This window comes from Grammomys surdaster, unplaced genomic scaffold (genome assembly GCF_004785775.1).
Source record: "Grammomys surdaster isolate TR1022 unplaced genomic scaffold, NIH_TR_1.0 172, whole genome shotgun sequence".
Lineage (NCBI taxonomy): Eukaryota > Metazoa > Chordata > Mammalia > Rodentia > Muridae > Grammomys > Grammomys surdaster.
This window is the reverse complement of record NW_021604620.1, coordinates 3,862,064-3,886,961: the sequence shown is the minus strand read 5'-3', so window position 1 is coordinate 3,886,961 and position 24,898 is coordinate 3,862,064. Positions and strand designations below refer to the sequence as shown.

At 52.2% G+C, this 24,898-nt stretch overlaps 1 protein-coding gene across 9 annotated transcripts in view; it reads right to left on the bottom strand.

Moving 5' to 3' along the window:
• The window catches only part of Scn5a (sodium voltage-gated channel alpha subunit 5), a 76,754-nt gene extending 54,289 nt beyond the window's left edge, over nucleotides 1-22,465 (bottom strand). For 6 of the 9 annotated variants that reach the window (XM_028767403.1, XM_028767407.1, XM_028767405.1 and 3 more), the window contains exons 1-6: nucleotides 22,193-22,465; nucleotides 19,609-19,736; nucleotides 11,164-11,253; nucleotides 9,839-9,967; nucleotides 3,771-3,862; nucleotides 353-583 (exon numbers count right to left, since the gene is read on the bottom strand). In XM_028767403.1, coding sequence (XP_028623236.1) covers nucleotides 353-583; nucleotides 3,771-3,862; nucleotides 9,839-9,967; nucleotides 11,164-11,253; nucleotides 19,609-19,736; nucleotides 22,193-22,465 — 943 coding nt within the window. Of the gene's footprint in view, nucleotides 1-352; nucleotides 584-3,545; nucleotides 3,638-3,770; nucleotides 3,863-9,838; nucleotides 9,968-11,163; nucleotides 11,254-19,608; nucleotides 19,737-22,192 lie in introns of all 9 variants that reach the window. The other 3 variants (XM_028767406.1, XM_028767401.1, XM_028767404.1) reach the window with 1 other exon arrangement.
• Nucleotides 22,466-24,898: the final 2,433 nt, after the last annotated feature.

The window sequence follows — 24,898 nt, the reverse complement described above, 5'->3', positions numbered from 1 at the left end:
TATCTATCTATCTATCTATCTATCTATCTATCTATCTATCTATCTATATGACATCTACCTATCACACATTGCTTTACAATGTGGGCACTGGGAGTTGACCTCAGGTCTTCATGCTTATAACAAGCACTTTGCTGACTGAACCATCGCCCTACCTCTGCATGCCATCCTTTAAATGCCATCTCTCTAGCTAGCCTGAGAGCCCAGGAGGCTACACCCCTAGCCTGCTTTGAGTCCCAGCCATAGTTGGATGGGCCTAGAGACCTGCCTGCTACCCACTAGTGAAGCCTAGGCTGGAGACACCCATCTTTGATGGCCTCCCAACATTCTCTCCAGAGGCATAGTGAGCCCATACCTGGGTCATTGAGGTAGTCGTCCAGAGAGTTCCAGACTAGGCCTTCTGCCTCCACGGAACCATTGGTGCCATTGAGCTCAGTAAAGTTACGCACACACTTGTGCCTCAGGTTGCCCATGAAGAGCTGCAGGCCGATGAGGGCAAAGACACTGAGGCAGAAGACGGTAAGGACCATCACATCGGCCAGCTTCTTCACAGACTGGATTAGGGCTCCCACGATTGTCTTCAGGCCTGGGAAAGTGAGACAGAGTATGGGGTGACCCACAGATAGTTGCTCTGTGATCTAGATGAAGGCTGGGCCTGCAGAAGGGCACTGGGCCTCCCCAAGACCTGAACTGAATGGACTGTGGCTAGGGATGGCAACCACGAGGTCTGGATATAGTGAAGGAGGCTTCCTGGGCCTTTAAGACCAGTGGAGTCTCTCCTGACTGACAAGGGCTAAGAGCCCAGCCCAGCTTTGTGTTTACAGAGGAGATCAGAACTCTTTATTCTCCACCAGCCCAGCATAGGAACACATGGATAGAGTGAATGGGAAATGTCTTAAGGTCCCGCCGTGGCCACTAAGTTCCAAAGTGTACCAGCCTGGCCTTTTAAACATAGGCCAAGGCAGAGGAAGCTGAGGTCCAGACCCACTCTAAGTCAATCTAAGGGGCCTCAGTTTGTTCTGGAAATGGGAGAGACCCAGCTGCTCCTGGTGGGGGCTCTTCCTGCTGCTCTACTGCTGGGGCCAGCTGTCTTGGAGACACTGTGGGTTTCAATCATTTGAGCAAAACTAAGGAAGCCAGGGTCTGGGCTTGGGCTGTGTCTGGTTAGTGTAAAGGGCACATACAAGCTCTGGGGGTAGGTTTGGCAGGGTTGGATGGTGCCCTAAGAGTGTAGAACCATCTTTGGGGAAGGTTACAGGCAGGAACTAGGTTGAGCTACGCACCTCTTCCTCATTTGCTGGCCCTTGGAGCCCTCCCCACACCTCCCATTTTCCCAAAGCGGAGTGGCCGTGATCTATTAGTTGCCCAGTTCACTCCTTGCAGAAGCCAGCACCATACAGTGGAGTGACAGAGAAGCATGTGTGCACACATCCCATCTGACCCTCAGCTACTGTCCTAGGGCAAGTGCGAGCAGAGCATCAGAGGCAAGGGGCTCGCTGCCAGCAGCAGGGCCCCAGCCCCACACCCCCCACTCCCAAGCGGCCAGATCTCAGGTTAAGCTCCATCCATCCATTGTCCAGCCCATTCATGTGTTAGGAGCAACTCTGACTACTGTGTCCTCGGCCCAGAGACAGAGAAGCAGTGACAGACACACGAGAGAGAAGCACACGGCCCTCTCATAATGATACCATCACTGCTGCCTGCCAAGGGCTCTGGCATTTGGGACTCCGTGGAAATCATCCTGGCACATGTTGGCAACTGCCCAGTGGGTGGGAGTCGGGCAGGGAGCCGAGTGTCCATCACAGTTCAGAACTCTGAGCACCTACTGAGAGACACGTGTGTGGAGGCGGGCCTCTCGCTTGGAGACCGATGTATGATGGGGTATGGCTGGAGCTTGGATACCTACATTGGACTGTACCCCAACAGCGAGGCTTAAGGATCTTTGGACCAAAATACTCTATTTGGGGCTGGCAAAGCAATCCTGCTCGGGCCTGTGGAGACAACAGCAAAGGTCACCTACCCTTTAAAATCTTCCCTCATAACAAAGAGAGAGAATTCACTTATGTCAAGAGTGGGTTCAGACAAGCTGCAGGTATTTGGAGTCGGTTCCCTCTGACTTTGCTCCGCGGACCCCCACAGGTAGCACTCCATCAGATGCAAACACCACTTTCTATATCCACCCTGGGGGCTGCTTTCTGTGGCCCCTCTTAGCTGCTGGTGACCTCAAAAAAATGCCCCCTTTAACTTGTGTCTTCTGAATACTAGGGAATCAGACTGAGGGATCTTGGACAAACTAAGCAAACCTTTTATACCTAGCTACATCTCAGTTCGTTTATGTATTTAAAACATTTGAGACATTTCCTCTCGGAGTAGAGGCTATCATTGGTCCAGGGAATTCTTCAGCTCTGAAGCACCTACATATGTAGAGGCAATCTGGTGTCTTCCTCTATTACTCTACACCTTAGGTTCTGAGACAGGGTCTCACATGGAACCTGACGTTCACCGTTTTCTGCTAGACTGGCCAGCTGGTGAATCCTCCCCCCCAAGATCCTCCTATCTCTGCCTCCCCAGCCTGAGATCACAGGCACATGCCACCAAGATGAACTTTTGAAATGTGGCTTCTGGGGATCTAAAGTCAGGTCCTCAAGGTCATGCTAAAAACACCTTCCCCACTGAGCCATGCCCTGCCCCCCCCCCAGCCCTCTAGTGCCTTGCCTATTCTGAGCACTGTGTACTCACAGGGGGCTCCTGGGTGCTGGTCCCTGCTTCTCCAGAACAAAAATAGGGGTGTCTGAGCTCATGCTAACCTGGGGAGGGTGAGATAAAGAGTGGGGGTGAGAGGCTCTAGGGGGCAGGGTGAGTGGTGTCACTAAACTGCACACAGATGGGGTTTTGGGTACTTTCCTGTGTGGACAAGTGAAATGATTACTGCTTAAGCTAAGGTTTTCCAGTACAGTTGCCAACATCTGTCACGGAGGATTTCTACCCAAGGCTACCATGCATGGTTTGCTAAACCTCTACTGCGCCATGCAGCGAGGGCTGGTATACGCCAAGGCCTGATGATGCCTGTCAACAGAGTATTGCTTTGTGTCTTGGGATGGGGATTGAGGTTTGCAAGAGTCACCATATGAGACACAAGCCTGGGCTCTGGCACTGTCACTAAAGACTGCTAGGGGTGTACTGGGGTTTCCTGACCAGAGCTTTTCACTTCCTGTAATTTGAGCCCCAGCTTTTCACTAGGAAAGCAGCTGAGTTCAGGTTGGAGAAAGAACTGAGCATTTGGGGGAAGAACTGGGGACCAGTTCTGTCTTGTCTTGGGTTAGCCTGAACTCCTGGTGTCTGAGAGTGGGCTTGGCTGGGGTGGACAGCCCAGAGCCCATTCTGAGGTTCCAGGGAGAAAGATTCTTCCACTGCCCCCAGCTCTGGCAAAGGTATTCTGGTGACAGGCACATCTAAAGGGCCTTCTGGGAGACAGCTTTGGCTCCCAGGTGGCTGGAAAGGCCCAGGCGTGTCCCTCCAGCCTTGGCGTTTAACCTGATTTTTTTCACCTGAAATGACCGATATAGTTTTCAGGGCCCGGAGGACTCGGAAGGTGCGTAAGGCCGAGACATTGCCCAGGTCCACAAATTCAGTTGTGTATCTGTAACAAGGGAGATTCACACACGACACAGCGACAGCACACCAACAGGAGACACACGGTCAGAGGAGGAGAGGGTGGGAAACAGAGAGAGAGGTCACTTGTGGCTGAGGCCAGAAGGCAAACCTGGCCTTACCTGGAATAACTGAAATCGTTTTCAGAGCTCTCAGGACCCTGAAAGTTCGAAGAGCCGACAAATTGCCTAGCTTTATATTTTCTGATACATACCTGTGGGACCAAACCACAGTTACCGCAAGTTACAAAGCGGAGGTGCCCACTCCTCCCCTCCTCCCTTTTCCGGCAAGCGTGTACACCCCTACCCTTCTCCCTTCTCCTGGGCCCATTGTGGGGTGAGGTGGCAGACTTGGGTCCTCCCCTGGCCTTCCTCCTGACACATCCTCTCAACACTTGACCTCAGCCTAGCAGTCTTAAGGATGCGCACAGCAAGCTCCCGGATGGCTTTCTCTGTGACAGTCCCCCAAGATCAATGAGTACTAGGAAGCAACCACTCTGGGAACTGAACATAAAACTCCAAGACTATGTCTGAGGCTGGGAACACATTAGTGTGGAGAGGGAAATGGCTCCAGGAGGCAATGCTGGAAGTATGCAGGCTTCTGGTATTCCTAGGGTTTCTCTGCGTCTTCCAACATCAGTCACCACTGTGCACTTGACTGATTCTGACTCCTTGGCTGAGGCCACTGGATCTCTGGGAACTGCCCACTTGTTCTTCCTTACCACAGCTCTCTCTATGCAGGGAGTGATCATGGGCTATGATCTCACAAGAGATGACATGAGAATTTGTGGGGAAAATCTGTCCTGAGATGGAGGAGGTCTTAGAAGAGGGTAGGAAGGCTGTTCTACCGGCTCTGTCCTGCATTGGTCTGAGGGAGGCTTGGCAGGGCCGAGTGGCTATGAGACTCTCATCTTGAACTTGGACAGTGGTCCATGGGCACAGAAGGCAGCTGTCTGGAGAAGGGGTGGGATTAGTCCAAGCAGAACGTGAGGCCATGCAGGCACTGGGCAGGCCACATGACCGCAAAGTATTAAAGAGGCGAATGCACAGTACGTGACCAAGGCCATCGGGACAGTGGCAGGTGACCTGTGATATTTAACCAGAGGCCTCACATGCAGGACATCTGACATTTAGCTCAAGGTATCTGATGTTTAACAAAGGGTGTCGAACTCAGGGTGTCTGATGTTTAACCAAGTGTCTGGCCCAGGTGTCTGGGTAGTGTCAGGCCAGGTCATCATTCCTGCATAGCTTGATCCACTCAACAGTCCAGACGTGCAGAGAACATCACGGTTCTGTTCACACTGCTCAGGACTTCTGAATCCTTCCATGGGCTGTTGGTGTCTACAGATAAGGTTGTCAAAGGATGCCATATCCTGGGACCAGCAGGGCCAGCTTAGCCTGGCTGTGTTCACTCTTGGGGTCCACCCACCATCACATGGTCCTGTGGATGTGTCTATTTCCTTCTTAGGCATGTATTATTTCCAACATCTTCCTTCTCTGGCCAATCAAGGCCTTTCTGTGGCTTCCGTGGCTTCCTCCGTGGCTTCTTCCGTGGCTTCCCTCCCACCCTCGAGACTTGTCTTAGTTTACAAATTCCAGTGCAGCAGTAGGATCCATTCCATCACTCAATGAGGAGTAGAAATCGCCTCCCTTGTTCTGGCTCACAGATGATGGTTAATCTGATGCAAGCTCTTCCAGCATTAGAGTTCCTCTCTTCTGGATGGCACGGATACCCCAGACCTCTGTTCCCATCCCCTATTCCCAGTCTCTGTCTAGACTGCTAAAGGACTGTGCAGTTGAGCCCAAAATATTGCTGACACTGCTGTTTCATGGAAGACACAGCTCAGATGTCCAAGGAACTGATCCCCATTGCTGATCTCCTGGTGTGGCCTGTGATCCCTGCTCCTCTCCCCGCCCTCAGTGCTCTCAAGGCTATGGCTCCAGCAGCACATGGTACAGGAAAGAGAGGGAACTGACCATCTTTCCCCTCCCAGCCCTGAAAGCCTGGTTTGTCTGCTGGTGTCTCAGGGAAGACCTGCCTGACCTTCCTACTCTGCACCAAGGATCCGAGGAGATGGCGCTGCCTCTTCAGCAGTGAGGGCTGAGTGCAAAGGAGCCAGGACCCCAGGAGATAAGGACAGGCTGGTGACAGCATAGGGGACACACAGCTACACCCGTGGTAGGCTTGTCACCACCATGTGGCTGTAAATGAAACTTAGGTGCTGGTGAGATTTGGCTGGACATCCAGCAGGGGGTGGGAGGAAGTCTGGAAAGAGGAGCCAGAGCTGAGTGACAGGCAATCTGGGACCATGGTAAGAGAAGACAAGATGGCTACCTAGATAGAACTTGGCTACCTCCTACCAGGGAATACCAGGCTTCCACTAAGGCCTCTCTTGGGGGTAGGGGCGGGGGGGGGGGAGTGAATGTGGCAGAACAAAGAAGACCCTTTCATGGCAGAGAGCTGTCTTCAGAGGTGACATGGAGAGACAGGGTAAGGGGTGGGCAAATTCTCCCACAAGCCAATCAGCCTCTCACATGGCCAAGTGGCTGGTGGTAGGCAGCTGGGTAAGATCATGGGCCTGCCGTAAAAGAGCAGAGGGTGGCGGGTGAGAAGCCTACACTGTCACCAGCTCCAGCACACATGCTGCTTTCTGGCAGCTGCAGAAACTCCAAGGAATGGCACCTGCTGGCCTTCTCCCTATCCCACCCTTATCCTGAGACACTGGAACCCATGCTGTTAGCTCCTGTGGTGACTGGCCCCCTCCTCTGTGCCCTCCCTCTTTTCCCCTCCAGGTTTGGTTTCCATAACAACCCCAGAAGGTGGGAGGCTGTGTTAATTGGCAGGTAATGCCCAGTTTGGGTGTGTGTGTGTGTGTGTGGAATCTCTCGATGTTGGGCTGTGATCTGAGCCTGGCAGGGTTCCCAGCACCCCTTGCACCATCTAAACTGAGTGAGGTGTGAGAGGGAAATCTGTCCAGAAGTGCACCTGGGGAGGAGGCGGGACACTGGCTTTCAGTCCCAGCACAGCCGCTGACTGTCTATCATTACGAGCAGGTTGGTTCTCTCTGAATCTCAGTTTCCCCAAAGGTAAAAGGGAAAGTTGGATGGTGAGTTTCATTTCATTCGACTCTGCTCCGCCCAAGACTCCCTGGATCATCCTGGGGACCCCTTTCACTATAACAGAATATTTCTCAGAGGTGGGAGCTAACTGGTTTTCACCAGGTAGAGTGGACGTCAATCAATTCTGCGGGGGCAGGTCTGACTAGTGGCAGAAAGCTGGCAAAGCTGGCATTCCAGCTGTCAATTCTGTCCTGGCAGAAGCGGACAGGCCATTTCTCTAGATGCTCAGAAAGGCAGCGACTATCTAAGAATGAAGTCTGGCTCCTCTGTCATGCCTGTTCTTGGCACAGGTGTGGCTGGGCTCATTAGGAAGAGTCACATCACATTTTCTTTGTGGTTCAGAGTAGAAATGGTTTGCCATGGAATCCCCTGGAGGAAGGGGACAGGACCCTGTAGGACTTGCTGGGGCCACGAGGCCACAGAGGGTGCTCTCTCTATGCACCAGGGCTGAGCTGGTCCTGGTGATGGCTTTCTCCTGACAACTGGAACATCTCCATGGCAACTTTCTGTAGGTCCAGGATGCAGAAGTCAGGTGAGGCCCAGACATATACTGGCCGCTCTCTTGCCTGAAGCGCTTCATGGTCGGTAGATCACTGCTTACCCCTGCAGCCTACAGAGACCCCGGAGCCAGAGCCTGGCCTACCACCATGCTCACACGCCCAGCCAGTGTGGCCTCCAGTCTCTGACAAGTTCTCCCTCTCAAGGCCCAGGCTCGCCTCCCCACTCCATTCTCCCTGATGATCCTGCTTCTTATTTCACGGAGAAAATAGAGGCAATCAGAAGAGAAATTCCCCCTTCGCTCTTCATCAGCTCTGCCAGCCTACCTGCACCTCCAGCCAGAACTCTGCCTTCCTTGAGCTGAAGGTCAGTTCTTCACCTCAGTGCATGGAGCCCCACTCAGTCGGGACGTTCAAGGGCTTTGTTCCTGCAATTCCTCAGCCCCCTCCTGGCTTCATCAGAGGTCCCCTCTCTTCAAGATCATTTCCATTAGTCTCTCTTCTTTGGAAGGCCTTCCTTGACCCTCATTTCCCTCCGGCCACTTTGCCATTTTCTGTCTCATTTCACAGGAACTCTAAGAACTAGATATCTGTATTTCACAATTCCTCCCCAACCCAGACCATCTCGACCCAGATGTAGAGCCTCCCACTCTATTGTCACCCCTTGGCAGAATCACCAGTGACCACCCAAAGTCTAACGGGCCATCAGCTGTCATCACTCTTGCCCACTTCCTCCTGGCATGTTCTACATTGAACAGTCTTTCTTGCTGGCTTCTGGGTACCATTCTCCTGCGTGTGTTCCCCACTTGCTGGCCAGTTCCCTCTGGTCTTTGTGTGACAGTCTCCTCCTTCCTTATTTTATGTATATGAGTATTTTGCTTATAAATGTGTCTGTGTATCACTTGTGTGCCTCGTGCCCACAAAAGCCGGAAGATGTCAGATTCCCTGGAACTGGAGTTATAGACAGTTGTGAGCCACTATCTGAGTGTTGGTAACCGAACCCAGGTCTTCTGGCAGAACAGCCAGTGTTCTTAACCACTAAGTCATCTCACTGATCCTCTGCTCCTTCAAAGAGAAAGTATTTACTTCCTGCATATGTGTGTACCTGGGTGTGTGAGTGTGCGCCATGTGTGTGCAGTGCCTGTGGACACCAGGAGAGGGCATCAGGTCCCCTGGAACTAGAGCTGCAGATGGTTGTAAGCCACTCAAAACGAGTGCTGGGAATTGAATCCGGGTCATCCTTTTTGAAGAGCAGAAAGTGCTCTTAACAACTGAGCACCCCCATGCCCTGTTTCTTGACCCTGGGATGTTGGTGTGTTCCACAGATGTGCTCTGCCAAGCCCATTTCTGGCTTTTCTTATCTGGCTTTCAATGTCTTCACTTTGGTGCCTCTACCTTGGGTCACTTGCCCAACACTCCAGACTAGAAGACCATGCTGCATCTCGCCCTTCTACACTTAGGATATCCTCAGCTGTACTTCTGACTCCCCTGAGCCTCTCACTCCACAGATGGTACTGACATCCATCCATCTATTACAAGCAAAACCCAGCAGTCACCTTCAAAACACCCAGCACTGACCAGGGCTCCTCTGCTCTGCTCAGACACTGCATCTCTCTCTCTCTCTCTCCCTCCCTCCCTCCCTCCCTTCCTCCCTCCTTCCCTCCCCCCCCCCCCCCGCCACGCTTGTGGAAGTAGACCATTAGCTCCTGTCTTTTATTTCCAGTCCGCGGTTCACACGGTGGCTCAATCATCTCGCAGCTAGGCCAGCTCCCCTTCCTTGCTGGTTCTCGTCCTGCCTGGCTCTGACATGACTCTTGTGGACAGACCATATGGTCTACCCCCAGCTATCGCTCTTCAACTTCATGTCCTATCATTACATCCTTTGCTCATTCAGCCCCACCCAGGCTTGTGTCTGCCCTTCAGGTAGGTGGTGTATTATCTCTGAGCCTATTTCTCCATCTGGAAAATGGGAGGCCTGGAGTCAGTTTGCAAATACCCAGAAACAGCTTTAGATAAACTGTCCATCCACCGTGCTCTCCGTCTAAGCCTGAAGGTGTCCCAAGAGCATCCCGAGAGCCCAGCTCCAACTCTCAGTCCTCTCTCTTCTACAGCATAGCTTAGATGCATCCAAGAATTCAAAGAAAGTAGGAACTGAACCCCTCCTGTGGGATAACCTCTATCCCACCAGGCTCTTCTGTACCTGGGGAGGCCAGGACTTTCATAGGCATGGAGTATAACTCCCAGCATGCTCTTTGCTGAGGTGCAGAACTCAGTCCAGCACATACTGGGTCCTCACTCAAAGAAAGGGTATGCTAAGTCAGGTCTTGACCAGGACTTCAATACAACATCCTTGCCCTAGTCATCTGTCTCAACAGAGACAGGTACCTGCTATAAGTCTATCCTTCCTCACCTTGCAGTACACAGAGCAAGGCGGGTACTCCTCTGTGGCATGTTCTGGCTTATGTGAACCACAGCAGGGAAACCCGGAGAACCTGGGACACGGGGCACAAAAACCCTGCCCCAACCCTGCATAGCTAGTGTGATGTGTCCTGGGGAGAGGCGCTATGTACTTACGCCATGACGATCACACTGAAGTCTAGCCAGTTCCACGGGTCCCGAAGGAAGGTGAACGCATGCAGGCAGAAGCCTCGAGCTAGAATCTTGACCAGAGACTCAAAGGTGTAGATGGCAGTGAAGGTGTATCTGAGGAGGAGAGGCCATCAGGGACTGGAGCCTACAGACTGGACTCATGAGCTTCCCCACCTGGTGTGAGCCTAGGGCAGCTCCTCACACCAGAGCCGACTCAACGGCCTGTGCCAAACATCTAGTTAGCCAATCCACCTGCCCCTTTGCTTTACAGAGAGACTATCCCGTGTCTGGGGAACTCTCCACTTTCACCCTTGCTGGAAGAGCCCTATGTACCCCTCACTCCAGCCTTGGGGGGCATGTCCACACACAAATGGTGACTACCACACCTACACAGTGGGACTCACTGACCATTAGTCATGTTTGTGGGCTCTCAGCCACTAGCAATGGGGACCAGGGACACCCTAAAAAACTTAGGGCCAGGGTTCTAGCTGCCTACCCTGGACTAGAGGGAATGCAGACCTTCTAGTGTGTAAGGCTGGTAGGTTCTTTCTGCCTACAGAAGCCTGAGGAATCCAAAACGCCTCTGTTCCTGAGGCTGGCCCACGGGAAGGGCAGTAACCTAGGCTTCAGAGCAGCCAGGCACAGTGCAGCAACACCATCCCTGGTCCTCTCTGCAAACCACTCTTATAAAGAGAGGCAGCTGTACCTTCCAGAGGTGTCCATAAACCGGGAGCTGAGTGTAGTAAGGGCCAACCAAGGCTGCTTAGACCCTGGAGGAATTAGACATTTCCTCAGGAAGAGAAGACTCAGAGGCAGGGTTCTAAAGCCACAAAGAGTTGTAGGAGGCAGGACTCTGGTGGGGGCCACAGCAACAGTGTAGTACCAGAGCAGGGAAGTGACCACCCTTGCCTTCCTACTGCTGTGTCTCCCAGCTGCATGTTAGGTCAGTTGGGCTCTTAATTCTCTGTCTTCCCATCTGGGACAGGGCTGTGCTGCCCCTGCTGCCCCCACTGACAGGGGGTTAACAGAGAAATGCTTACTGATCTTGTGACAGTGGCTGGCATGCCCCTCTTTAGGGGCTGGCAAGATTTCCCCACATTGCCAGTTTGCAGAGCTTCCACCTCAAAGGCCACACACTTGGAACAAGCATATGGCATGACAATGGTAGGCAGGCAGAGGCTAAGCAAAGGCCACCCTCCTGGGTGGGGACTCCGGGTGTGGGCGAGTATCCATTTCAGGCAACTCCAGGGCCTGTGGCATGGGACGGAAAGGGAGGGATAGGGCAGGAGGAGAGGCCCCCAGATACTCACTCAACATATTTGGTCCAAGGCGGAGGGTCGTGTTGGGCCATGAACACACAGTTGGTGAGGATGGTGCACATGATGAGCATGCTGAAGAGCCTGAGGCTGGAGTTAAGGAAGCTGTGGGAGGGGCTGACGACAGACCCACGTAAGGATCCACAGAGGACGCCGTGGGAGGGGCTTACCCACAAATCCCGCAGAAAGCTATGGGAGGAGCCACAAGAAACCGTGAGAAAACGCTACCCATAAAGTCACAGAGGGCCCCCTCAGAAAGCCACAGAAGGGGCTTCGGAAAGCCCTAGTGGTCCCATCCACAAATCCACAGAGATGCCAAAGAAAGCTGCAGAAGGAACCACACAAGTCCACGGGAGGGGGTCAGTTAAGCCACTGTAGGTGCCGAGAGGCTGGGCCTGCTGTCATTGCCAGGCAAATGTTGCCAGATCAGAGAAGCCACCCCCAAGTCCTAAGCGCCAAGGCCTTCCTACCGAGAGGTCTGCTCTCTGTGCCCTCCAGACACTTGCTGTCAGAGCCCAGCCTGTTCCATAGCTTAGCAGGCACCAGATGGAGTGAAAAGACACCCCGACCTTAGGGTTGACTCCTGCCCGCAGTCACATGGAAGGGAGTCAGGCTCTCCAAAATGAGCAGTTTGGAGCTGGCCAGGAAGATAGGCAGGGTCTCAAGTTCCCTCTCCCCAGGCTTTAGCTTTCAAAGCACACCTGGAGGTGAGGTGCCAGGTTGGAGGGGGCATTTCCGGTGTGCTTCTGGCCACAGCACCTGCCTCTCGTCCTAGTCCTGTGCCTTGCACTCCTTGCTCCTCATAACCCCTCATCAGGAAGCTCCCAGCCCCAGAAGACCACCTCAGCTCACTGGCTGTTGTAGCACCTCCAGAGGTCGGCCATTCCCCCCTTAGCCTGTGGCTCCTCACCGAAGGTCAACCCATCTGTCTGCTTGCCAGAAAGGAGACTCTGCAAACACTACATGGTGTGTTCTGGGAATCTTTGTGGGATCCCAGATATCCGCTGAATCACCATCCCTGACTCTGGCTGCACCTTAGCTGTTGCTTCAGGCTGGAAAAAGCTTTGGCTGACTTCCTTCTCTCTTTCCTTGGCTTCTGTAAGATGAAGGAGGAGGGATTAGACCATGGGCCTCCTAGAGGACGGGCTATCCCAGGGACATGGCGGCATTCACAGATCCCCCTCCCCACCCCAGAGAGAGGCTGTACTGACCACTCCCTGTGGCTGCCTCCAGGCTGTGGGACACCACAGCCCAGCCTCAGCCCTGAGTTCTGGCTGCCAAAGGTGACTCCCAAGGGCAGTCCCAGTTCTCGGGACCTCCTCTTTCCTCTGTATACAGTTCCGTTCTCCTGACCCCAGGCTGGCACTTACTGGTGCCAGCTCTGGGATGTGTATGAGCAGAGTCTAGCCAGGTGAGTATCCGTCCTACCTCCAGGCTCCTAGATAAGCCAGTTAATTAGAAAAGCAGCCTCATTTATAATTAATTCCCTAGTTTCTCATAAGGCGGGAGGGAGGGAGATATGATATGATCAGGCTGTTTCATCAACTCAGGGCTGGCCTACACGACTGCCCAGCCAGAGAGGGCACTGCTCCAGGCCTTGGGGTCCTTACTTCAGTGTGCCATGCAGGAGGGTCCGGGTTAGCTTTACCTGCCAACTTAACACAGCCAAGCCATGAAAGGAAAGCCTCAGTTGAGGGAGTACCAAGACCAGACTGACCTATGGGGATGCCTTTGGAGATGACCTATGTGGATGTCTCGATGGACCAGTGATGTAGGAGGGTCTAGTCCACTGTGGACAGGAACATCCCAGGAGCAGATGCTGGTCCCGGGTTATATAAGCAAGCAAGCTAAGCAAGAGCCTGTGTGCAAACCAGCAGGTGGCATCCTCCAGGCCTTTAAGTTCCTGCTCTGACTTCCCTCAGTGATGGACTGTAATACATAAGCTGAAATAAACCCTTTCCTCCCCTAGGCTGTGTTTTGTCAGCGTTTTATCACAGCAACAGAAATCAAACTAGAACAGTCACCATGCCAGGCCTACCATCCTGTCTGTCTTTCAGGGCTCAGACCCTCATAGAAGGATCCATCTCTATCCCCAATGCCTCTCCATAGCCAGGCTCTGGGATGAAACTTCTCTCACTGGGTGAATCAGTTACCAGTCTCTCAGCCGGTTTCCTCCACTTGCTTGGATGCACTGCCGAGATGCAGAAGATCTCAGAACATGTTTGAAGTATGTATGGGACGTGCCCATAGCAGATACCCGCTGCCCCTCCTAGGAGCCAGGCTCTGTGTGTGAACCAGCCCAACTCTTTTACCAACACTAGGAGGTGAGAGATTTGCCTCCATTTAAGAGATAAGAAAACTGATGCAAGAGTCGGTCAAGTTGAAGGTCACTGCAGCAGGAAGGCTACTGCCCCAAAGATGCTGACTGCTGAACCCCTGGTAGCCAGCATCGTGCATTTGAATGGCAAATGTGATATAGCATTGCAGATGTGACCAGTTTAAATACTGGAGGCGGTAAGCGCCGTCTCCCTGGATTCCCTGGATTATCCAGTTGCAGTCATCACAGGGTCTGTACAAATGTGGGGGAGGCGGGGCTGAGGCTCCTGACTGGTCACTGCTCGCTTACAGAGAGTGCATGAGCTCAGGCGTGTGAGACAGTCCCACAGAAAGAGGAAAACCTAGAAACACATCTCACCCCTAGAGCTTCCAGAAGGGAGTGAAGCCCTGCAGATACCTTGATTCCTGCCCAGCAGGGGCCTCACAACCGGTAAAAATGATAGCTGTGCACTCTGTGAAGCTAGCATGCTGTGGCTGCAAATCTCAGTGGCACTAGATGGAGCTGGCCTGGATGCCATGTGTACCCCTCCCAGGTTCAGGAGCCCCTCTGTGGCAATCTCTCGGCAGGAGGAACTCAGTTGCCCTCTGGTCCACTCTCCTGCCTCTGGAATGGAGGACTTCATGTTAGTTACAGCACCTTGACCCTCCCTTGACAACCAGCATGCTGGTCCTGAAATCAAACCCAGAGGGCCTGTTAAGTTCCAGGAGTGTTCCACACAGGAAGGGTAAGGAAATGGTGTCAACCTGTGCATGCATACATGTGTGAAGGTATGCATGTACACGCATGCATGATGCATGTGGACCGGGGGACAGTCTTGGGCATCATTCTTCAGGAACCTTTTCTTTTGGAGAAAGGATCTTTCTGGCCTGGAGCTTGCCAGGTGGATGAGGCTGGCTGACCAGAGCTCTCCAGGGATTCTCCTGTCTCTGCCTTCCTAGTGCTGAGACTACAGTTGTGTGCCACCATGCCTGGCCTGTTTACATGGATTCTGGAGATAATCTCTGGTCTCCATGCTCGCAAGGCAAGTACTTTACTGACTGAGCCACGTCTGCAGACTATGTGTCTTTTAAAGAGCGAATGTCACCAGGCCATGGATGCATGACAACAAAGCCCTGTCCTTGACACACAACAAAATGGGATATTATGCCTCTAGTGGGGCTGAGCAGGAGGGCTTCTTGGAGGAGGCATGGATAAGGCTGTTCCAGCCATCAGTCAGCCCAGACGGTCTTGGTGACACACCCTTCTATGTTAAAGCCAGGATTTTTCTACTCTGGGTGGACCACTGACAACTCAGAGTGGGAAAAAGACTTCTGTCCAGAGAGTAGCTATTTGGGCAGGCTGGTGTGGACACCCGCAAGGATGTAGCTAGACAGATGAGCACAAACCTGAACATTAAGATGAGATAGTTTTGGAGCACTGTCTAGGTTTCCCAGGGCTGGAGATGAGCTGGGGTGAACCAGGCTCACGTCCTTCTGTCTGGCGCCTCAGAGGCTCCAGCTGGCTTCCTTGGCTTTAGGGATTGGTCCCACACTAGTCTTTGTGTATGACAAGAGACATCTCTCCCCACCTAGTCAAGTCCTTGATCTTCAGGCCCCCTCCCTAAATACTCCAAGACCCCAAGGAGTTCAGCATGGGCCAAGATCAGACTTAGGGGTCACCTCACCTCCCAGCCAGGACACATCTGTTTGTGCTGCTTGCTCGTTTCAGACCAACATCAAAATGGTTCTTTGTGTGGGCAGAGGCTAAGACCAGCTCTACAGCCCTGTGCACAGCAGAACATCTTCAACCCTGTCATGCCATTGTCTCAAACACCCACTCCCAGCCTCACAATTAAAATGCCACCAGAGACTGCCTGTGCAACCACAGAGACTGCCTGTGCAACCACAGAGACTGCCTGTGCAACCACAGAGACTGCCTGTGCAACTACAGAGACTGCCTGTGCAACCACGGAGACTGCCTGTGCAACCACGGAGCCTGCCTGTACAACCACGGAGACTGCCTGTGCAACCACGGAGACTGCCTGACACTTGGGCTACTAAGCCTCCCAAAGAGAAGGGAATTAACCACAGATGGGTACTGTCATGGTTTCTGCCATTCAATGAACGTGTACACACACACACACACACACACACACACACACTTAATTTGATTGCCCATTTGAATCTGGTAGAGAAACGTGGGAGGGTTTTGTGAGCAGCTCCTGGGCACCAAAGAAGACAAACTGATTCTTGGCATGAACACTAGGTCTCTGAATGTGACTGCACGGGAATTCGGAGTTCCGTTAGTTTCTTTTATTTAATCATGACAGGAACACATTCTGCAGAATTATGACAAAAATACATAGGAACAAATCAATTCTACATTCCCGTATTTACTTTTTCAGCCGTTTCCCAGGGACACACCACAAGCTCAGCACAAAGACCAGAGGCAAACAACGGTGGCACTTGCACCAGGAGCCTAAACTGTCACAGGAGACCAGGATGTGTTCTTGCCCTTCTTTAAGTTCTTGCTCAGCGCCTAAAGACTCTCACACACAAGTCTGCACAGGTAGAGACTTAGTGGGTATTTAAATGGATGTGGAAATTTAAACACAGTGAAATTTTACCATTGAAAACCTGAGTCCAGACTTCATGCTGAGCCAGGCACATTGACCCACGACCTCCTGGTACCCAGATATGGAGGCTGGAGGATGCTCTGAGTTCTGGGTCAATCTGGGACAGAGAGTAAAACCCTCAGCAAAAAGCGGAAAACCTAGCAGGGCTGCCCAGTGTTGCAGGGAGTGGTACTCACACCTTTAATCCCAGCATCTGGAAAGCAGGTGGATGTCTATGAATTCAAGGCCAGCCCCGGCTACCTAATGAGTCCCTGTCTCAAAAGGAACTGTACTGTGGTTGCTAATGGGGACAGGCTCAGCCCAATCTGGGGGGCTGATGGAATCTTCTAGAAATAGATAGCAGTAATGATTGTGCAGACTTAGAAATACACTTAAAATCACTGAATCACAAACTTTAAAATAAGCTTTATGGGCTGGAGAGATGGCTCAGCAATTAAGAGTGAATAGTGTCTTTGCAAAGAAAAGATCCATGAGGATCTGACATCCACAAGCCCTTACCCCATACGTCAGACACACACACTCTCACACACGTATACTCACACCACACTCACACACATACATACTCTGACACATACACACTCACACACACACTCACACATACATACTCATACATACATATTCACTTATACACACTCATACACACTCAACCATGCACGCATACACAATCACACTCAGATATACACACATACATATACACTCATACACACACTCACACACACATATACACTCTTACGCATACACACACACTCACACACATACACACTCTCACACATTAACATATACACACTCATACACACACTCAAATACACACTCACATATATACACACATACACACACTCTCACACATATTCACAACATACACATACACACACACATGTGCACTCATACATATACACTCATACACACACTCACACATACATACTAACACACTCACATAATCACACACTCTCTCACACACATACAACATACTCAACAAACACACACTCACTCATACACTCTTTCTCACACACATATTCTCAACACACATATGCATTCACACAGACTCACACTTACAATCACACACACACTGTCACACACACATACAGCATACACACATACACACACTCATACACACTTATACAATAGAGAGTGAGGAACTGAGGGATAGAGACAGAAAACAGAGAGAATTTTAAAAATAACAAAAACAAATGCACAATGTCTTATGGCACGTGAGGCAGATAGCGGCCTTCCGGGAGTCAGCGGAATGGTTGCAAATCCCTGGTGTTGCAGCTCTAGAAAGCCTTAAGCATCTGACTTTTAAATAAACTTCCTGGGTGGCACAGAGGTGACCCTTACATCCTGACAGGTGGAACAACTAAATGCAGGTTCCTAGGTAGTGTCTAGGGTTCTGCAGTTTCTACAAAATCCTAGCGATGCTGGAAGTCTGGTGGGCACTCCATCACAGTGAGGGGGCTGAGGGCACCGGGAGCTGGACTTCCAAAGACCACAAATCTCAGTCCCTTCTTCCACTAGGTGGCGCTGTCAGGGCTATCAGCCCATCCCCAGGTAAAGGAGTGCTGTGGCAGCTACAGAGCCTAGGGTAGGGCCTCACAGACCTGATCACTTCCCTGGGGTGGCTGCCCTGGGGGAGGCAGGCAGGCAGGCAGCTTAGGGACCTCAAGGCTGGTTTTGCCAGAGAAGGCCAGAAACTCACAGCCTCAGAGCTACCCCTCAGTGCACCTCAGGCTGAGCTGAGGACCCGCAATGTCCCACTGTCTTCCTCATCCACATGCTTCTCTGCCTCTCATCAGCCTATCAAGTCACAGCCAGTGCTTGGAGAGAGTCAAGGGACCCGGGCTGTATCTCTGGAGGCTTCTGTGGCTGCCAAACAGCGTTGGGTTGGTTAGATACCTGGAGAAGCAGCCCTGCCTGAATGAGGGTGAAGGATGCTTTCAAGGTGGCCACACCCCTGCGGCAGGCTGGAGACCAGCTCAGAGCACTAAGGAAACCGTTTCCCTCCTGCTTCAGCTCTGTTCTTTCTTCAAATCTGTGACCGCACTCTGGAGGGAATGACAACTTAGTAGCTGATTTATCACTCTTAGGGGGCTTTCTGCAGGGGAGATGCCTGCTCAGAGTTGGGGTGGAGGTGATTGGGAAGGACTTCCGGAATTCTGTCTAGCCTGTCTACTACACCCACAATTAGTACCAAGCATCGTCTTGTTAGGGTGCTTGCTGCCAAGTCTGATGACCTGAGTTCGATCCCCCAATCCACATGAAGGAAAGAAGACTGGCTTCTGCCTTCTGACCGCTACGTGATCTATACATGCTTCCCCCAACAACACAAGAAAATAAATAAATGAATACACAAATAAATAAATACATAAAATAATGCGAAATTAAAAACAACAACAGAAAGCCAAAAATCAACTAACCAAAGGACAATGGGCACTTCATACAAGCATCCCCTCATCTAGGTCACCAGTGACCATGGAAAGGGCTCTCCAGGTCCTCACAGTAAGCCGCCTTGCACCGCCCCTCTCTGTGACTCTATCTTCTGGCCCCTTCTCTGAAATCCAGAGGTGACTGGGCCAGTGAGCTGGCTCAGTGGTATAGGCATTTGCTGTCAAGCCTGACCTCCCCGGAGTCCACACAGCAAAAGAAGACAACTGAGTCCTGCAGCTTGCTCTCTGACCTCCACACTCCCCATGCTATATAAAAGTACAAGAAACACGTATCTTAAAAATGAGATCCAGAGAAGACATTGCCCCCTCTTCAGGTGCTGCCTGAATTAGGACCCCGATGCTGGCTTTGCACCATGTTTCCCCTCTGCTCTATTCCAACAGCCCTGTCAGCAGGCGGGAAGCATTTTTAGGCCGTGGTTTATGTAATTGGATGCTAACCAGAGTTCTTTGAGAAGCTCTCAAACTGCAAACATTTGTCAACACCTAGTTCAGAAGCAAGCAAGCGCTGCCTCCTTCGAAAGATGCCCACATGAGAAAAAACTGGAGACCTTAAAAAAAAAGGAAAGAAAGAAAGAAAGAAAGAAAGAAAGAAAGAGAGAAAGAAAGAAAGAAAGAAATGGCTTTTCCTTGGCTGAGTCCCTGCAAGGGGCAGCAGGGGGTAGAGGGCTCAGGGGTGGTGGTGGGTGGGGACGTTTAGAGCCACCAGTGACACGGGAATGTCGGGAATGCCGGGGAAATCATTTCTTCTGAAACCCAGCATCTTGGCTTCAAGGCTATTTTTTTCCTCCTGAAGACTCAGAGGAGATGTGGGGGCTTCTCGAACTTCCCCACACCCCAAGAACCCTTAGGGATCTTGTTAAAATGCAGGCGCTGACTCAGCGTGTCTAGGGTGGAGGTCAGGGGTCTATTTTTTCCTAATCAGCCGCTGGTGATTTCTAACTCTGCTGCTTGTCCTAGGCGGGAGTGAGAGGACCCACCACCACCCTGGCCTGAGCTCAACGCCTGTGTGTACCCCAGGACAGATGTGGACATAAAGTATGAATTGCAAAGGATATGAATGTACCAGGATCTTCACGGCTGCTCTGCGCACCGGGTGGAAGGGGCTGAGGACGTACAAGGCATTGGTGGCACTGAACCGGAAGATGGTTTTGCCCTTATTCAGCACGATGAAGGTCTGTGGACAGAGGGAACTGTTAGGTCTGCAGACGGCTGTCATCTAGGAGCCCTCAAGCTGTGGCTACAGAGTGAGGAGGGAGTGGACGAAGAGGGACCTCCCTTCACTGTGGACACCCATGCCTGGGCCATGAGTGAAGATCAGGAAGGTGGAGTCTGGGTGACATCAGGCTGGCTTATATTTAGTTCAATTTCAGAATGACCTTCTCGACAAGGGACCTTTCAGCTGGGTCTGGTGGCACGTGACTATAACGCCAGTCCCGGGGAGGCTGAGGCAAGAAAACTCCCCAGTTCCATGCCAGCTGCATCCACAGCAGACACCTGTAAGGCCCAGGGAGGACTCCTCCCTCCCCTTCTCCTACCCAGCATAGAACCGTAACAGAGCCCTGCTCACAGCTGAGTCAGCAGAGACTTATGGGTGAAGAGAGGAAGTTAAAGAGAAGAAAACATGGCTTTCTTGAGACTGTGCCTGCCTAAGGTCAAAGGTCAGCCTCCGAATCAAACTCACAGCCTAAGCTTTGGGGATCCCCTTCCTTTCTAGAAGTTATGCCTGTCTGGCACAATGGGGCAGGGCAGCCACGAGATCTCGAGGCTGCAGAGCAGAAGCCGGAGCCAAAGGGAGCCAGCATGCCAGAGGTATGGCAGCCTCAGAGGTCACTCATCTTCACGGGCTGAGTGGATGGGACAAAGTCCTATTTAACCTTGGCTGGTGGGACGTGGTGAGCAGACAGGTCAGAATTAGGAGTTCCATGGAACGCCAGGCTATGAGACCTCAGGTGGTGTAGCCAGGGACGGCAAGGGAAACAGGATGGAACCCAGGGCACTCAGCAAACACCAAGAATTCCCAGGTATATAGAGACAAAAAAAAAAAAAGATGGTGTCCTTAGTTCCACCTGTATGACCTGTGCCAGGTTAGGGGTGAGACCTTTAAGCCCAGCCAGCGTGGACTTCATCCTTAGGTTCACCTGTGTGCTCATCTGAGTTCTACCTAGTCCTTTCTGTTCCCCTCTGTGACCTAGACTCACACTCAGTTGTGTCCTTAACCCTAATCCCAATTCTGTCAGTTCTGAGCAGGCATGACCTAAGCCGACTCATTCACTCACCCACGGCTCACACTCACAAGCCTACCCACTCACTCACCCACGGCTCACACTCATACCATTCTGACCCTACTCCAGTCACCTGAACCAAGGAGAAGTTCTGGAGCCTCAGACTAGGAGCAGGACCCAGATCAGCTCTCCTGCTGTCTGTCTGCGTAGACAGTGTGTGTGTCTGTGTGTGTGTGTGTGTGTGTGTGTGTGTGTGTGTGTGTATGTATACGTGTGCGTGCGCGTATGTGTATGTATGTCCCTCAGGGCCCAGATCAGCTCTCCTGCTGTCTGTGTAGATGGAGGGTGTGTGTGTGTGTGTGTGTGTGTGTGTGTGTGTGTGTGTGTGTATCCCTCAGGTCCAAGGTCAGCTCTCTTGTCTGTGTGTAGATGAAATATGTGTGTCCTTTCACACCCACAGCTAACCACACATGCATCTACGCATATGCACATACACACAGATGTGCACACTCAGGCTCTTAGTCTTGTAAACATCGTATCCAACCATCGTGACAGACAGACTGACTGACACATGCTACACAGGTCCCCACACCTACTGTGCTTATTTTTCCAGTCCTGCTGATGTTGCTCTGTGCTCAGCTTGGAGCTGGCCACAGGAACTCCAGGGGCCACCCTGGTCTCTGGGGCCTAGCTTTCCAGATCCCAGCCTGTTGTCCTTCCCCAACCCCCACAACCAGGCCCAGAAGCCTGGACAGTTGTGTGGGCAGCCTGTCCCTCTGTCGGAGACCTGCGTGTCACATCATTTGGTGCAGGGAAGGACCTCGTGGAGAAACAGCACAAGGCTCTCTTCCCTCTCCTGGGAGCAGCATGTGTCTTCCCTGCACTCCACGCCTTAGCAGCCATGGCCTCTGTGCCCCCTCAGCCTTCCCATGACCTCTGTGGTTCAGGGAAGGCCATAAGGCCCAGGAGACGACTACTGTGGCTCAGCTTGAGCCAGCTGGCTCTGAGGATGATGCCTGGCTAAATCTCTGAGCTGCCAGAGGGACAGGAGGAGCACATGCTGCCTTTAGTTAGGAGGGAGACCACTCAGGGCTTCATTCCAAGCGCCCACGTGTCTGGGGACAAGAAGGAATCCCCTAGAGGTATATACCAGAGAAGTACAAAAGAAGACAATGTATCGGTGGTCCTCCCACCCACAAGTTAGGGGCTCAAACGGCATGATTTATGTCTTTACCCCAGAACTCCAAAATTAAGGTGACTGGCATACAGATTAATGGTGAATCACTCCCTCAAAGCCCAGGGGAGCCAGCCCCACACAGAACTCCACATGAGCAAAGCTCCATCTGTCTGCTGCCTTCCCAGGAGCTACCTATCAGGCTGGGGAGGGTGCTGAGGGGGTGGCAGTCACCTTCTGGGTACTATAGAAAGGGTCCAGGTCTTCCAGGGGCTCCCCAATGAGCTCTCGGGGTGGGTTGCCATAGAGATCCGGCAGCTTTTTGGAGGCCTGTAGGTCCAGCTGGGGCCGGGGAGCCTCCTCCTCCGGCAGGCCTTCACGGCTCTCCTGTGAGGTGGCCGAACCTCGGGCTTGTTTTTCAGCCATGCGCTTCTCGATGGCCGCCAGTGACTCCCGGGTGAACCTACGGAAGCTGCTGGTGCCCTGAGGTAACAGGAAGTTTGCCATCTTCTCATCCTGCTTCTGGGGGCACAGGCTCTCCTCAGGCTGCCTGGAAGGAAGCTGGAAGACAAAGGCAGGGTGTGATGGGGTGCCACAGCCAGAGGGCAGGGTAGTCAGCTAGCTGGGCCCGAGCAGGAAAAGACACAATTTGCAAAAAGTGTACAGCCCGCCCCTCCCCACCCCCGTTACCAATCACTACACAGGCGCACAAGATTGACAGCGGCTGGGGTAAACACTGATGCTCTCCTCTACTGAGGTGTGTGTATGAAGGGGGCCAGCCAAGTGACCCTCCACTCCTGCCCCAGTGTGTGTGTGTGTATGTGTGAATATCAGTGGTCATCAGAAAGTGTGCCATCATGATGAGGTTACCCTGCTCACTCCACACCAAAGAAAACATGTCAACTGACCTCCTTTGAGACATTTCTACCACAACTGACTCCACAGGGCAGGGATGGGAAGAGATGGCATTCATTTTATCCCAGACCCTGACAGAAGGGCCTTTTCCTAATGAAAGGTCAAGCATGTTATGTCAGGAGGTGGCCCTGCATGGGACAAGGTCCTACCCCTCCTCTCCAGGGAACAGTCCCAGCCTGAGTGGTGTTCAGTCCCCCCCAACACACACACAGTCCCCAAGCCCTCACATGAGAGGTACAAATCAAACCTGAGGCATAGGAGGCAGCAACTGGAGGCAGCATTTGCCCCCAAGGGATGCAGGGTTTTCAGAAACGGCCGGATAGGAACACAGAGTGGGCATCCAGATGTTGGTATCCGGTGTGCACAACTGTGCAGACCTCCTGCTGGGGATCTCATAGGAATCCCCTGGGTGCAGCGCCATCCCTAGCTAGACGGATTCTAAAGATGGGAAATGTGACAGGTGGGTCTCTGGCTCATCACACTGTCCCCTCTTCTTCCATAAAAGGGGACAAACAAGCACAAACCCCAAGGGTCACCGGAAGGCGGTGACCACTGGTGAAGAGGCCTTCCAACAGGCACATGTGTGTGACGTCAAACAGGGAGAATGTGGCCCCTGGTGGCCTCAAAGGATTCAGAACCTGGTGCAAACACACTCCTGTCTATGACAGCAAGGCAGAAGAATGCATTTCTGTCGGGCTCACCAAAACAGGATGTGGCCAGAGGGCTCCTGACTATGACACCAAGCCAGGAGGCTGCACCGCTAATTACCACATCAAACCCGGGAATGGCTGGGCACCCGCTCAAGAGGGCAGACTGGACACCTGCTGGAGATGTCTGCCAGGGACACACTCCCTTCCTGTCAGCCAAAGGCTTTGCCCTGAGCTCACTCCATGGAGCATGTCATCAATGACCCCGTAAGCTTCTGTGGCACCCATGCCACATGGCCAACAAGGACCCCGACTTAGGGTGCCCCAAGCACCACAGATGACAGGTAAAGGATGAACAAACACACACAGCCGGAAAGGCTTCAAGGCTGCCGAGCCGGCTCAGCCCTCACTGCCCCAAGCCTGATGACCCGAGTGCAATCCTCGGATCCACACAAGATTGGTGGAAGCAGAGAACCAACTGGGGTGGATGTTTTGACCTCCATGTTTGTTGTGGCGATACATGGGCACACATGAGGTGGGTGGGTGGGTGAGAACACATGAGAATGTAAATAAATGAAAAAACACGGAGAGGACACCTCTAGGGACTGGGGAGTCCCCGTTGGCACTGTGTTTGCCATCAGAGTATGAAGATCTCTGTTGAAAAGTGCCTGCCTGTGATCCCATTGTGGGGAAACAGGGGCTGGGAGATCCCTGGGGTCTGCGGGTCATCATCCTAGCCCCAGGTCCTTGTGAGAAATCCTATCTCAGAAAACAAGTTGGACAGCTCCCGAGGAATGATGCTGCGAGTTGGCCATTAGCCTCCACATGCTGGCACATATGTGTCTCTGCACTGGGACACACACACACAGACATGAGCATACAGTGTATATGGTGTGTGTATGTGTGTGGTCTGTGTGTATGGTGTATATGTGTGTGTATATGGTGTCTGAATGTATGTGTGTGTGGTATGTGTGTATGGTATATGTGTGTGCATATGGTGTATGAGTGTGCGGGTGTGTGTGTGGGTGTGCATGCTGGTGTGTGTGGTTTGTGTGTGCGTGTGTGGTATGTATGTGTATATGGGGTATATGTGTGTGTATGTGGTGTGTGTGGATGTGTATGGTGTGTAAGTATCTATGTGTATGGTGCATATGTGTGTATATGGTTATGAGTGTGTAAGATGTGTGTGTATAGGGTATATATGTGTGTATGGTGTGTGAGTGTGTACAGTATGTGCGTATGATGTGTGTGCATATGTATAGTGTATGTGCATGCGTATGGTGTGTATGGTATGTATGGGTGTGTGTATGTAGGGTATATATGTGTGTATGTGGTGTATGTGCATGTGTATGGTGTATGTGCATGTGTATGGTGTATG